We start from the raw sequence: 15,068 nt of genomic DNA, 5'->3' as shown, positions 1-15,068 counted from the left end.
ATGCTTTGTGTGTATATAAAAAGATCTTCTACACTTTCCACAGTATGCATCCGATGAAGTGAGCTGTAGCTCACGAAAGCTTATGCTCAAATAAATTGGTTAGTCTCTAAGGTGCCACAAGTACTCCTTTTCTTTTTACATTAATTCTATTACACAAGTCTCTATATACTATGCCAGCCACTGTTCACTTAGGCCTGGTCTACGGTATGCAGTTATTTCAGAATTAGAGTTAATTCAAAATAAAACTGATTCCGTCCACACAACCAAACCGTTTTTTTTTCTATTTAAAGGGCTCTTTAATCAGATTTCTGTACTCCAGCTCGGCAAGTGGAGTAGCGCTAAAATCAAGATTGCAGTTCCGGGTTACGGGTACTGTGGATGCAACTGGACGTTATTGGCCTCCGGGACCTATCCCAGAATGCTCCCTTGTGACCGCTCTGGACAACACTCTCAACTCCGATGCACTAGTCAGGTAGGCAGTAAAAGCCCCGGGAACTTCTGAATTTCATTTCCTGTTTGGTCACCATCAGCACAGTCCACCGCCACAGGCAACCATGCAGAGTCCACCATCATAAGAGACCAGATTTGCAGTCCCAGATTTGCAGACAAGCTCCAGCATGGTCCGAATGGGAGGTACTGGATCTCATCACATGTTGGGGAGACGAATCTGTTATGGAAGAACTATGTTCCAAAAAAAGAAACGCAAATACATACACTAAAATCTCCAGGGCCATGATGGAAAGAAGCTGCTCCAGGGACACAGCAGTGTCATACAAAAATCAAGGAGCTCAGGCAAGCATACCAAAAAAGTCAGGGAGGCGAACAGGCGCTCTGGGTCACAGCCCCATACATGCCGCTTCTACTGTGAGCTGCATGCAATTATGGGGGGGTGATGCCACCACTACCCCACCACTGTCCATAGAAACCTGCAAGGGGGGAGTTGCATGGAGTGAGGAGGACGAGTTACTGGAGGACGAAGAGGAGGAGGACGACGACAGTGCACAGGCGGCAAGTGGGGAATCCGTTTTGCCCCCTAGCCAGGAACTAGTCTTAACGCTGGAGCCAACAGCCTCCCCCCACTCCCAAGGCGGGCTCCCGGACCATGACCCTAGAGAAGGCACTTCTGGTGAGCGAGAACCTGACCGAAGCCACGCAGTGCGGGGTGGGGGGAAACCCAGACGTGCTGGGCTGTTCATGTTTAGTTTGAAGGGCTCATCCCTCCTCAGAGCCTCATCGGAGCCATGCAATGGGTGCCGGGGCGGGGGGAGAGTGTTGTGTGAAGCGATCATCCCAGAGAGCCCGCAGGCCCTCCATTTATATGGCAAACCCACCAGGCATTGCTTGGTATGGGAAAGGGGGCCCGGCAGTTTTGAAAGCATTGAAATGAATGAAGAAGCAGAACCCCGCAAGCCCCTAAGGCTTACCATGGCTGCCTGCAAGCTGAATTCTGTTGCCTAGCTGCGTGTGATGGCTTACTCACACCAAAGTGGCAGGCACTTCAGTGAGGCAAAATGCAACCTTGTACCGAAAGAACATGTGCTGTGTACTATGAATTGCCTGTTTCACTGAGAAAATGTGTCCCCTTTGTTCTCTAAAATGTATCTTCTAAAATATTACCCTCCCTTTTTCTCCTCCCGCAGGTGCAAATATTTCAACGTGGCCCCTGTCTACTCTGTCCCAGAGACTGGTCCAGATTAGAAGGCGGAAAAAACGAACTCAGGACGACATGTTCGCCGAGCTCATGCAGTCCTCCCGCACTGATAGGGCTCAGCTGAATGTGTAGAGGCAAACAATTGCGGAATTCCGTAAAGCATTAAATGAACACAAAGAGAGGGGGGACGCGTGCAATGAGAGCAGGCAGGATGCTATGGTCAAGCTCATGGGGGAGCAAACTGACATGCTCCGCTGTATGGTGGATCTAATGCGGGAAAGACAGCAAGACCACAGACTGCCACTGCAGCCCCTGTATAACCAACCTCCCTCCTCCCCAAGTTCCATAGCCTCCTCACCCAGACACCCAAGAACACGGGGTGAGGGGGGGGAGAGGCTACAGGGACCCACACAGTCAACCCCAGAGGATTGCACAAGCAGCAGAAAGTGGGCATATCCAAAATTTTGATTTGGTTTCTGGACTTGTCCTTCTCTCCTCCTCCACCCCTCTAACCCAATACCCACCCCCTCCCCTGGTCTACCTTCTGATTTCTCTCAATGTGTTGTGCAACAAGTAATAAAGAACGGTTTTTAAACAATTGTGACTATTTCCTTTCATATATGTATATATAGGGGGCGGGTAACTTCTAGAGAAACAACCACAACTGTCACACCATACCCTGACCAGTCATGAAACTGGCTTTCAAAGCTTCTCCGATGTGCAGCGCGCCCTGCTGAGCTCTTCTGATCACCCTGTTGTCTGGCTGTGCAAAACTGGCCACCAGGCAAGTTGCCTCAACATCCCATCCCGCCATAAACATCTCCCCCTTACTCTCACAGATATTGTGGAGCACACTACAAGCAGTAATTACAATTGGAATATTGGTCGTGCTGAGATCTAACCGAGTCAGTAAACTGCGCCAGTGCACTTTCAAACATCCAAAAGCACATTCTACCACCATTCAGCACTTGCTCAGCCTACAGTTGAACTGCTCCTTACTACTGTCCAGGGCGCCTGTGTATGGCTTCATGAGCCATGGCATTAAGGGGTAGGCTGGGTCCCCAAGGATAACTATAGGCATTTCAACATCCCCAACAGTAATTTTCTGGTCTTGGAAGTAAGTCCCTTCCTGCAGCTGTTCAAACAGACCAGAGTTCCTGAAGATGTGAGCGTCATGCACCTTTCCCGGCCATCCCACATTGATGTTGGTGAAACGTCCCTTGTGATCCACCAGTGCTTGCAGCACCGTGGAAAAAGTACCCCTTGTGGTTTATGTACTGGCCGCCCCGGCGTTCCAGGGCCAAGATAGGGATATGCGTTCCGTCTATCGCCCCACTGCAGTTAGGGAACCCCAGTGCATTAAAGCCATCCACAATGGTCTGCACATTTCCCAAAGTCACTACCCTTGATAGCAGCTGGTCAATGATTGCATTGGCTACTTGCAGCACAGCAGCCCCCACAGTAGATTTCCTCACTCCAAACTGATTCCTGATTGACCGGTAGCTGTCGGGCGTTGCAAGCTTCCACAGGGCTATGGCCACTCATTTCTCAACTGTGAGGGCTGCTCTCACCTTGGTGTCTTTGCACTTCAGGGCAGGGGACAGCAAGTCACAAAGTTCCATGAAAGTGGCCCTACGCATACGAAAGTTTCGCAGCCACTGGGAATCATCCCATACCACTATGCAGTCCCACCAGTCTGTGCTTGTTTCCCAGGCCCAGAATCGGCGTTCCACGGCATGAACCTGGCCCAACGCCACCATGATCTCCCAATCATCACATGCCATGCTTCTGGGAACGACTCTGTCCATGTCCTCATCAATATAGTAATCGCGCTGTCATCACTTCCTCACCCAGTTTTTCAGGTACTGCACATACTGCTGGATAATGCATGAGGTATCTACAATGGTCAAAACTGCAGCGGAGATCTGAGCGGGCTCCATATTTGCCATGCTATGGTGCCTGCATGGGTAATCCTGGAAAAAGGGTGCGAAATGTAGGAGAGCAGAGTGGCAGCGGAAGAGGTGCTGTTTGGTTCACGATAGCTGAAAAAAGGCGGGAAATGGTTGTCTTCTGTAGCTTTCACGGAGGCAGCAGCCCAGGACAGACAACATGGAGAAGCTCGGTAGTGCGGCAAGAGCGGGAGAGCAGAGTTGATGGCAGAAGCTGTGCTGCTCGGTTCACGATGCCCGAGCAGAGTTGGCAGTGGAAGCGGTCGATGAGGAAGAGAGAAAGAGTAGATATTTATAGAGATTACATAGAAAGACAAGAGGAAATGAGAGGTGGATTCATAGTACCAGGATAGAAGCGGTGCACCTTACTGCACCGTCTGCTGAAAGCAGTATGGCGTCTGCACGCCAAAAAGGCGCAAAACGATTGTCTGCCGTAGCTTTCACGGAGGGAGGAGCGACTGACGACACACACCCAGAAACACCCGCGATGTTTGCCCCATCATGCACTCGGAGCTGAACCCAGAATTCCAATGGGCAGCGGGGGCTGCGGGAACTGGGGGATAGCTACCCACAGTGCACCGCTCCGACATTCGATGCTACCTTCAGTACTGTGGACGCACTCCGCCAAATTCACGCGCTTCACCGAATGTATAAAATCGCTTCCAAAAATTCGAATAGAATAATTTTGAAATAATTTTGTACTGCAGATATACCCTTAGTTATTGAAAAACATTAAACCGCTTATAAAAAAAACATGCTTTCAAGTTTGCAAGAATTAGATTATAAATCTTGATTAGTGCTAAGGACAATAGCCTAGTGGTGGTAAATACATTACACAGGACAACTACTCCAACAAGAACAGTGAAAAAACTCCGCAGCACTTAATACTCACTTCCTTCAACTATTTACAGTATTTTCTATTTACAGAATATTAAATCATTATCCCCTTAGCTAAACACAAAGACAGACATGAAATTTTAAGTAAGTAGTAACTATTATCCAACTCAGATACCCACCTTGTCAACCAATGTCCAAAGTCAGGTCGATGAGCCCACTGAACTCCCGTCTGATTTAATGAACGAAGTAACCGACAGCAAATAAGGATGATTAATGGACTTGCTAAACCCATCCACTTTTCTGAGCCTTTTAGAAATTCACCTGAAGAGGTGACTTTGACCAGTTTTGAGTCACATGATGGTATATCAACCTTCCTGTACTGGGTGGTTTCCTCAATATCTTCAAAATTTTGTTTCACAGCAGTACTAAGCTGAAGATCACATTCTTTCACAAGAAAGTAGTGTCTACAAATTTCCTGGCATAGTGCCAGGCAAAGAGTATTGATAAGAAAATACCAGGTTTGGTGCTCCTCTTCTATAAAGCTGCTTGCTCCCAGGCTCACAGCATAGCCAACAGTTCCTGCCAAAATGAGTACATCTAGTTCTGACCAGCTGGAACTGGAGACAGCTGGGTTCTGTGAACAGAAAATGTGTCATTGGTGAAATAATCTGAAAAACATATTACTTCAGTGTGTTTTTAAAATGTGCTTACAGTACTTGTTCAGTGACAACAAATCCTAAGCAAAAAGACAAATTATGTAATTTTTCTCAATGGCATTTCCTGCACTTTTACTCTTAAATAAGGGTAATGTTAGTGTAATCCACTGATTTAGCACCATAACACATTTAACTATACTATCATTTTATATCTCCGAACGTCTCTCTGAATAATCACCAATACGCACTTCAGCTTCAGGTTCTCTACAATCACGTGACAGAAGACGTGGAGCAGCTCTTTCTTGTTGCACATCAATAGATCTAAAAATAGAACTCTTGCAGTAATCAAAAAAATGAGTAGCGATACCACTAACAAGCACCGCTCTAGATCTCTAGTCATTCTTGGCTTGATAAAGTGAAAAAATCATCTCAAATTACCAGCAGCTATTGCAGACATCTTGCTGCCTATTGCTACCTTGCAAACTGAACGGTGTATTTATATCATGATAAAGAGAGTGTTAAATAGTGGGTGTTTAAATATGTATTTCACATGTTATATATGGCTACAACAATACTCTTGGCCTGATTTTTTCATTATTTCAATTTTCTGCTCATTGCAGCTACATAGAACCATCCTCAATGTCCACGGCTGGGAAGAGAGGGCTATATACTCACGAAGCATGCCAATGAGCACTTTGGGAGAAGTGCTGCCTGAACAATCCTTTCTTTTAATTGTAAGTAATTTTCTCTGTTGGGAAATACACTAAAGAAACAGCATATCATGAATAAGAACTATTGATACTTTAAAGAACAGTAAAGAGACTATTTTAAAGCCAAATCCCAAACATGGTAAATGATTTATATTTAAAAACAAATTTCTCTGAATGCATATTCTGTAGATTCATTTTCTTAGCTATATGCTCCTCCACTTGACCTTGTGAGCAGACTTTAAAAAAGCACTGAATATCCAGGAACCTTATACAGACTAGTCAAATGTACTTTCCCCAAAACTGTGTATAGTGCACCATGATTTCTAAGCTTTAGTTCTTTTTTTAGACCTCTCCCCCTTACAACAGACAACTAAGGAAAGTAAAGTGATATTATATTAAACATAAAATCATGAAGTCTGAAGACCACTGACGTAGTTCACTTCAGAACAGATTTAATTTCCTAAGCAACAGGCCACAGCTGTGAGGGTAGGAGAAATGTGTTATGTATGGAAAGCACATACTACAGCTTACTGTGCTATTTGACATGGTTTAAAATTAATGTAATGGTCAAGCCATTGTATCTAAAGATGGTGACTAGCTGCAGTGGCCCAGGACATAATATTTTGTTGCATAGAGTACCTTGCTAAAAGCACTGGCCATGGTGTGCGGAAAACTGTCCTGTGAAGACAGTTATATGTCAGCCCAGCTAAGCAATCTAGTTTTTCTACACTAAGCAGCTGTTATTAAATTTAAAAAGTGTTCTCCCAGAAACAAGCACCTCCAACAGTTAATTTGACAGTTCTGATTACATGGAGGACACAGTTCAACCCTGAGATGCTTACAAGAAAACTAGTTTCTGCTCAGCACGTTTGGTTTTGCATGGTCAGTGATTTCACCTTAAATAGCTTGTCCTAGTAACCACTGCAGGGTTTAATCTCGATCAGAAAAACATTTGCCAACAATTAAACATTAGTACTGTATGTGAGAGATCACAAATTTTCCTGTACTTACAAAGTATCTTCATTATCTCAGACATTGCTGTGTGGTAACTGTTGGACATATTTATTGTTTATGTGCCATTAAGTACTGACTTCAGATGTAGAATGATAGAATATCAGGGTTGGAAGGGACGTCAGGAGGTCATCTAGTCCGACTCCCTGCTCAAAGCAGGACCAATCCCCAACTAAATCATCCCAGCCAGGGCTTTGTCAAGCCTGACCTTAAAAATATCTATGGAAGGAGATTCCACCACCTCCCTAGGTAACGCATTCCAGTGTTTCACCACCCTCCTAGTGAAAAAGTTTTTCCTAATATCCAACCTAAACCTCCCCACTGCAACTTGAGACCATTACTCCTTGTTCTGTCATCTGCTACCACTGAGAACAGTCTAGATCCATCCTCTTTGGAACCCCCTTTCAGATAGTTGAAAGCAGCTATCAAATCCCCCCTCATTCTTCTCTTCCACAGCCTAAACAATCCCAGTTCCCTCAGCCTCTCCTCAGAAGCCATGTGTTCTAGTCCCCTAATCATTTTTGTTGCCCTCTGCTGGACTCTCTCCAATTTTTCCACATCCTTCTTCTAGTGTGGGGCCCAAAACTGGACACAGTACTCCAGATGAGGCCTCACCAATGTCGAATAGAGGGGAACGATCACGTCCCTCGATCTGCTGGCAATGCCCCTACTTATACATCCCAAAATGCCATTGGCCTTCTTGGCAACAAGGGCACACTGTTGACTCATATCCAGCTTCTCATCCACTGTAACCCCTAGGTCCTTTTCTGCAGAACTGCTGCCGAGCCATTCGGTCCTTAGTCTGTAGCGGTGCATGGGATTCTTCCGTCCTAAGTGCAGGACTCTGCACTTGTCCTTGTTGAACCTCATCAGATTTCTTTTGGTCCAATCCTCCAATTTGTCTAGGGCCCTCTGTATCCTATCCCTACCCCCCAGCGTATCTACTTCTCATCCCAGTTTAGTGTCATCTGCAAACTTGCTGAGGGTGCAATACACACCATCCTCCAGATCATTAATGAAGATATTGAACAAAACCGGCCCCAGGACCGACCCTTGGGGCACTCCACTTGATACCGGCTGCCAAATAGACATGGAGCCATTGATCACTACCCGTTGAGCCCGACAATCTAGCTAACTTTCTATCCACCTTATAGTCCATTCATCCAGCCCATACTTCTTTAACTTGCTGGAACAACACGTCCACCGCTTTCCCCTCATCCACAGAGCCAGTTATCTCGTCATAGAAGGCAATTAGATTAGTCAGGCATGACTTGCCCTTGGTGAATCCATGCTGACTGTTCCTGATCACTTTCCTCTCCTCTAAGTGCTTCAGAATTGATTCCTTAAGGACCTGCTCCATGATTTTTCCAGGGACTGAGGTGAGGCTGACCGGCCTGTAGTTCCCAGGATCCTCCTCCTTCCCTTTTTTAAAGATGGGCACTACATTAGCCTTTTTCCAGTCGTCCGGGACCTCCCCCGATCACCATCAGTTTTCAAAGATAATAGCCAATGGCTCTACAATCACATCCGCCAACTCTTGTAGCACTCTCGGATGCTGCGCATCCGGCCCCAGGGACTTGTGCTCGTCCAGCTTTTCTTAATAGTCCTGAACCATTTCTTTCTCCACAGAGGACTGGTCACCTCCTCCCCATGCTGTGCTGCCCAGTGCAGTAGTCTGGGAGCTGACCTTGTTCGTGAAGAAAGAGGCAAAAAAAGCATTGAGTACTTTAGCTTTTTCCACATCCTCTGTCACTAGGTTGCCTCCCTCATTCAGTATGGGGCCCACACTTTCCTTGACTTTCTTCTTGTTGCTAACATACCTGAAGAAACCCTTCTTGTTACTCTTAACATCTCTTGCTAGCTGCAACTCCAGGTGTGATTTGGCCTTCCTGATTTCACTCCTGCATATATATAGACCATATATATCAGATTTTTAACTCTCAGGATGTTGACTATCTCCATGTTTTCCAATGCAAACTCCGAAACATTGGCTTACCTTGTAAGATTTGCTAACAAGTTATGCATTTTCACCCAAAAATTAAACCTACATATAATCAGGTAATAAACAAGTTTAGCTTCAGCATCTAATTAAGACTAATCTGGAGTTTTGATTTGTGGGAACCAAGCTGTGCAAAGTCTAAATGTAGTCTGTTATTCACCGCCTGGAGTTCGTGAGCTGAGTAAACAGGGCAGGTGGTGTACCTGAAGTAAGTATTAGATATTATTAATTCATACTAACAGCATGGACCCTGTGTGTGTATGGTTAGAGGTAAAGGAGCACATTACACCAAAACCTCTGCATTTACAAATTAAAATTACAGAATGTGATGATACAGAATTGAAATTTCAGCTGAATGAGAGTTTCCAGATGAAATACATCCCAAGTCAGTGATCTAAACTTCTTATCATCTGAAGCCTGTTTGGTGGATTATGTACTAATACTTACTCATTCCAGTTAACAGACTAGGTTACATCACAGGAACCACCAGCATTAGCATTAACCTCTTGTTTAACAGTCTCAGCAGAGAGACCCAAAAAGAGTGAAAATGTATTGAGACCGAAATGTGCATAAGCATGCCATTAGACCACAGGAGATTTAAGTCACAGCAACTCCACTGCATTCACTTCTGTACTCTAAGTTCTGCATTTAAGGGACTAGTGTAGCCAACCTGTGCCTCCAGAAGCTACAGGAATCTCAGATCCCCTCACCCTCCTATCAGACAATTTATGTGTCTTCTTTTAAAGATTTAACACTTCCTCTTACAGAAATATATATCTCGTACCTTATGGTTATCAGCACCAACCCAGGGGCCCTAGACACAGCAGTAAACTTCATAAATTGGAAACAATTGAAATGTAAGTCACTGGGGAAATCATGAAAGAACTTTATGGGGGCAATCAAACTAATGGGAAAGTTTCTGGTGTTTCTCCAAACTTGCTCCATTTCTATGCCCATGTCAATACAGTTTCAGTGCAGCAGCTTAGTGTGACAGCTTAATATTCCTGTTGCAGAGACAATTACTTCAGCAGAATTACACTAGTAACCAAACAATCCCTCTGCACATCAGCAAGTCTCATGCACTCTCAAAGTCTAGAAAACAGTAAGAAAAATAGATTTATCAGGACTGATATTAATCCTGGTTGCATTGTTGTGGCTTTTCTGACTGTTAATAAACATTATGGTAGGGCTTCAAGATGCCAATCAGGACTGGAGCCCCATTGTGCCGGGCACTGTACAGATTTACGTAAGACAATCCCTGTTCTCGAAGGCTTACAACCTAGAAGTCAAAATGGAGTAGAGGATAGGGACATAATATATAAATAAATATGGTGAATTGACAAAGCTTTGGTATATGTTTTGTTGTTTAAATGGCAGGAATGGTTAAACGGGAAGCTAATGGAACTAACCGAATACAACAGAAGTTCACCTACCTCACCAGAATCAGCAAACAGGGTTCTTTATGCATCACTGACAAATGGACCTGTTCCCCTAAGGGCATATCCTCCTCACCTCCATAACAATAACCATGTTTTCTCCTCCTGCTCCCGCCGACAGTCCCCCCATACACACACAACTCTATGGTTCCTGAGAGAGGGACACATTCAGTGATCATTCCCTCACACAGAAAGCACGTACAAAATAAATCTGTGCCTCATTACTGAATGTCATCATTAAAGGTTAGCTACGACTTGTCTCATGGAACACGAAATTTAGATTTCTGTGTCAGTAGCTGACTTAGTGAGAACTACCCTGAAATGGATTTTGTAAAAGCATTGTGGGGTACCATGGTTAGGGCTCACTCCTTCAAGCTCTTGAGCCTCTTCAACCCCCATTAATTTTCTAGTCATTGCTGGTACTCAACACCTTAAAGGACTGACACCCTCATTGTATCAAGCAAATTGTATATGGAATCCTTAATTTATAAATATGGATTTTCTAAGCAGCAGGCTTGCAAAACCAACCTAGTATCTGCAAGTCAAGTTGGGTTCTTTCTAGTTTGTGCGTCACCACGAGTAGTAAAAATTTTGCAGCCCAAATAAGTTCTTGATGCAATTCTCTTGCCACCATTGGGTTAATCAGTGTAACTAGGACATAATTAGACAATGGGAATGCACAGGCCCTTGCAATTGAAATTAACATTTCTGTTAACATGTGGGGCAGAAAAATACAGTTCACTCACAAAGCTGTGCAGCTTTTGGAGGGCTGATCATACAATAAAGAGTTATTTTTACACTAAAGTAAATATCAGTGACTAAATACATAAGTAATTTTTACACACTCACTTTTCAGACTAGAAATTATACGATTTGGGGGATGCTGGTAAAGAGTCTAACATTCCTGAAGTCATTTTCTTGGCTTCTGCTCATTTGGACACAAAGTGAGCTAATCTTGATTTCCAAGTGTGCTACCTTCCATGTGATGGAACAGCATTGATTACAAGGTTCCCAGTAAGGTTTTTCCAGAATGCTGGGATCACATTTCAAAGCTACCAAATCACTTCACCATCTCATTCATACTACCTTAAAAAAAAAAGTACGAATGAAAGAAAAGGTCTTAATGTGAACTGCAGTTTGGTGCTTTGGTAGCTAAACAGGAGATAAAAAAATACCATATTGGGGGAACCAATAAAAATTAAGCAGAAGACAAAAATTCAATGAAATACAATTTATTTGAATTGCATTTTATTAATGGGAGTAATACTCCATAGCTGTTGCATTCTGAGCACTTTCAAAATGTCCCTTACTTAGGCTGGCCCCAATTTTTAAGGGAAATAGCAAAACATGACTACAAACAGTAACACTACATATTACACTTCAAGACAATCCAGTAACTTTGAATTGAGGCACTACACAAATAAGTTAACATTCTGAAGATTTGCTAGGATTTATAAAGGACTGCAGCATTATTTAAAGCCTTACATGTCACTGAGGGAGTGAGTGATTGTGAAAAGATGTAGTAATCAAAAGTTATTTATAGCATCCAGGAAGCAGATGTTAACACTGCCTAAAGCATTATGGTCTCCAGAAAATTCATGAAATTGATAATCAGCTCCTACATTCAAGCACAGGAAAAAAGCCACATTGAAGGACATGTACTTCAGAGACTTCCTTCAGAGATATGAACTAAATGCTTTATTTAAAATTATATAGATATAGATAAATAAAAGATCTGAAGCCATTAACAGATGGTCGAATACATTTTTGAAGTATATATTTGTAAAACAAATTTGGAAGAGGGATTTATTCAACCTAACAAGATGCATGTTCTAGGTTCTACACTGGCAACATCAAACTCTTAAACTGGAAAAGAACAGTCTTCCTTGCCCTCTAAGTATTTGAGATGTCATCTCAGTTCCTGCGGAAGCCAGAGATCTGACATTGCAGTGGTTCTCAAACTTACTTGATCGTGCCCCCCACTTGTGTGTCTGTAGTATTTATGCCCCCCACTCCTGCCACACAAGTACATATACCAATTTTAAAAAGCCATGCAAGTTTCACTAAATATTAAAAACAGTAAGGTACTGCCACCCCCTTACTTCTGCTGGCGGTGGCGCTTCCCTCAGATACAGGCACCCAGCCAGCAGCCGCTGCTCTCTAACCACTCAGCTCTGAAGGCGGAGTGGAGAAAGGTGGCTGCTGGCCAGGTGCCCAGCTCTGAAGGCAGCACAGCTGCCAGCAGCGGCAGCACAGAAGAGTGGCATAGAATATATAACTCTATGAACTCACCCAAGAAGTTTGCTCTTTATGCCCTAACCAACCCACAAAAAAATACGTGATTTCACTGTGATTTAAGTAGACCCCTACTGATATGTGTGGAGGAATCAACTTTGCTAGTTATTCATTGCTGTGGATAAAATGGGGGCAGTAAGCTTTTTTCCCCCCCAAAAAAGCTTCTCATAACCCCCCCCCCCCCGAATATACTCTGCACCCTGCTCCCGGTTTGAGAACCTCTGTGATACTGTAATGCAAGGAAGAAAGGGAATGATTTTATAGTACTATTTGTAATTCATGTCTACTCGTGTATACCTTTAGCAATCCATCTTTATATATTTCAGTTAAAAGCATCTGGGCTAAGCATCTGCAACTGGACATGGGAATGAAGCATGTATAGACATACCTGAGCTAGCTTTAATCCAGCGTGAATATCAATAGCGCCCATGCTGCTCCAAGCCAACCCTGTCCCCTGGGTCCTTATTACATGGGCAGCCAGCCTGTGCTGAAGTTTGTGTTGCCACAGCTTCACAGCTATTATCATAGAATATCAGGGTTGGAAGGGACCTCAGGAGGTCATCTAGTCCAATCCCCTGCTACCAATCCCCAATTTTTGCCTCAGCTCCCTAATGGCTCCCTCAAGGATTGAACTCACAACCCTGGGTTTAGCAGGCCAATGCTCAAACCCCCAATTAGCACGCTAGCTACATTAAAGCCAGCTCAGGTATGTGTACATATGCGTCAATCACACTTTCAACTGCAGTGTAGACAAACCCTCAGCACCTCTACATTTCTTTACAAAACATGACATACAAAAATTCCCCTTGGATTGACAGTCTCAAAAACCTTCCTATCCAACAGACACTGCTGCACCTCAACCTGCAAAATCCACTCCCCCATTTAATCCAGGCCCTTAGGCAAAGCATGGGAAAACATGCAAGTCTTCCAGCATGACTTGAAAGTCAAACATCTGGAAACTGTTGAACTTCAATTTTAACGTGTATTTTTCAGTTTTTTGTGGTATGACTACACTGCAGCAGGGAGCAAGCCTCCCAAAAGACACAGACTCATGCAAGCGGGGATCCAGCTAGCATTCTAAAAATAGCAGTCTGAACGTTGTGGCTCCAGCAAAGACTCTGTCTAGCCACCCAAGCTCAGACCCAGTTGGAGGGGAGAAGTGGGGGAGGTTTGAGAGCCCAAACTGCTGCCCAAGCCACATTGCTTGCGCGGCTAGCGTGAGAGCCTATCTACCCAGGCTGGAAGGCTCACTTCCAGCTCAAGTGTTGACAAGTGGCAGCTGGTCAACCTCGGCACAAGTGGGGGATAGTAGAAACGCCTGGGGCTCCCCATACCAGAACTCTCCCCTTAGCCCCAGTTCTCTGGGAGCTCTGCCCCCTAATTCTCACCCCACTTGGCCCTCGCCCCTGAAGTCTCCCTCCTCCCTTTACCCTAATTCCTCCCTTCACCCCAGCCCCTGGTGCTTACTCACTGCCCTGCCTGCCCCCCGAAAGTTCACCGTTAGCCGCAAGTCCCTAGGGCTCCCTCTGCCCTAGGCCGGGAGCAACAGATTTACCAGCTCAGAAGGGTGGCTCTTCTGCCCATTTGGCCCTTCTTCCTGCTTCCTTAGCTCCTGGTCAACGTCTCCTCCAGCTTCTTCTCCCCCGCAGACTGCGCAGTGAAGGACTGATAGGAAGCAAGCCACAAGGATTTTGAGTGGGGTCCGAGGCGTTGGATTCACTGCCCAAACCACAGGCTGCAGTGACAATACAGCACAGTAAAGCATTACACTCTAATTGCCCCCATTCAAAACCCCAGCAGCTTGCCTCCTATCAGACTTTCACCGCACAGTCTGCGCACTTGCCATGGGGCGATAGAGAAAGACTTCTGGAGGCTGTTATTAAATACAAATTGCTAACAGAATATAGTTGCTGTGTTCTCAATTCATATTTAGTGACACAGGTATTTGTGTGGACTTTTACAGGAGGGGCGGTGCCCTAATGCCCTCTATACATAAGCCACCGCTGGTGTAGACATACACCTTCAAAGCTATTCGCATCCTCTAAAAACCACCAAGGGAGGCTGGCATCATGGACCATTCAGAGATGGGAGTTAACATCTCAATAGTGAATGAGAAATTATAGGTAGGGTGTGGACTGACTGAAGGACCCTGAAAGTGAAGACAAACCGCTTATGTTCGATGCTATAGAAAAGAGCAAGCGAGTGGAGGGATGCCATGGACAAAGCAACAGGCTAGTAAAATGATATTTGAAGCAGCATTCTGAATGGATATGAGCCGTGCAAGATTTGTCAAGGCCAGAGAAAGGGATGTTGCAGCAATCAAGACACAAGATGACTGAGCTTGGACAAGAATGTTAGCTGTATCTTATATTACGCTGAAAGAATCTGCAAGACTGAGATGTGCCCTGGGTATGAGGACCTACAGAGATGCCACAGTTGAACATGTCACCCAGGTTATGGCCTGAGTACAGGTAAGACTGGTGGTGTTCTCCATAGCAATCAAGAAAAGAGGGGAGGGGAGATT

The 15,068-nt window shown here is 44.6% G+C and overlaps 1 protein-coding gene across 13 annotated transcripts in view; it reads right to left on the bottom strand.

The window, feature by feature from the left end:
* PIGG (phosphatidylinositol glycan anchor biosynthesis class G) overlaps positions 1-15,068 on the bottom strand; it is a 154,472-nt gene that overhangs the window by 70,451 nt on the left and 68,953 nt on the right. For 11 of the 13 annotated variants that reach the window (XR_005225869.2, XR_005225868.2, XM_037902271.2 and 8 more), the window contains one exon: positions 4,617-5,071. Coding sequence is in view for 11 of the 13 variants with exons in the window: in XM_037902271.2 (XP_037758199.1) it covers positions 4,617-5,071 (455 nt within the window). In the remaining 2 variants the exon portion in view is untranslated. Of the gene's footprint in view, positions 1-4,616; positions 5,072-8,643; positions 11,336-12,743; positions 14,280-15,068 lie in introns of those variants that run through there. The other 2 variants (XM_043546521.1, XM_037902278.2) reach the window with 2 other exon arrangements.

Source organism: Chelonia mydas, chromosome 5, assembly GCF_015237465.2.
Source record: "Chelonia mydas isolate rCheMyd1 chromosome 5, rCheMyd1.pri.v2, whole genome shotgun sequence".
NCBI lineage: Eukaryota > Metazoa > Chordata > Testudines > Cheloniidae > Chelonia > Chelonia mydas.
Note: the sequence above shows the minus strand (reverse complement) of the source record. Positions and strands in the feature narration are given on the sequence as shown.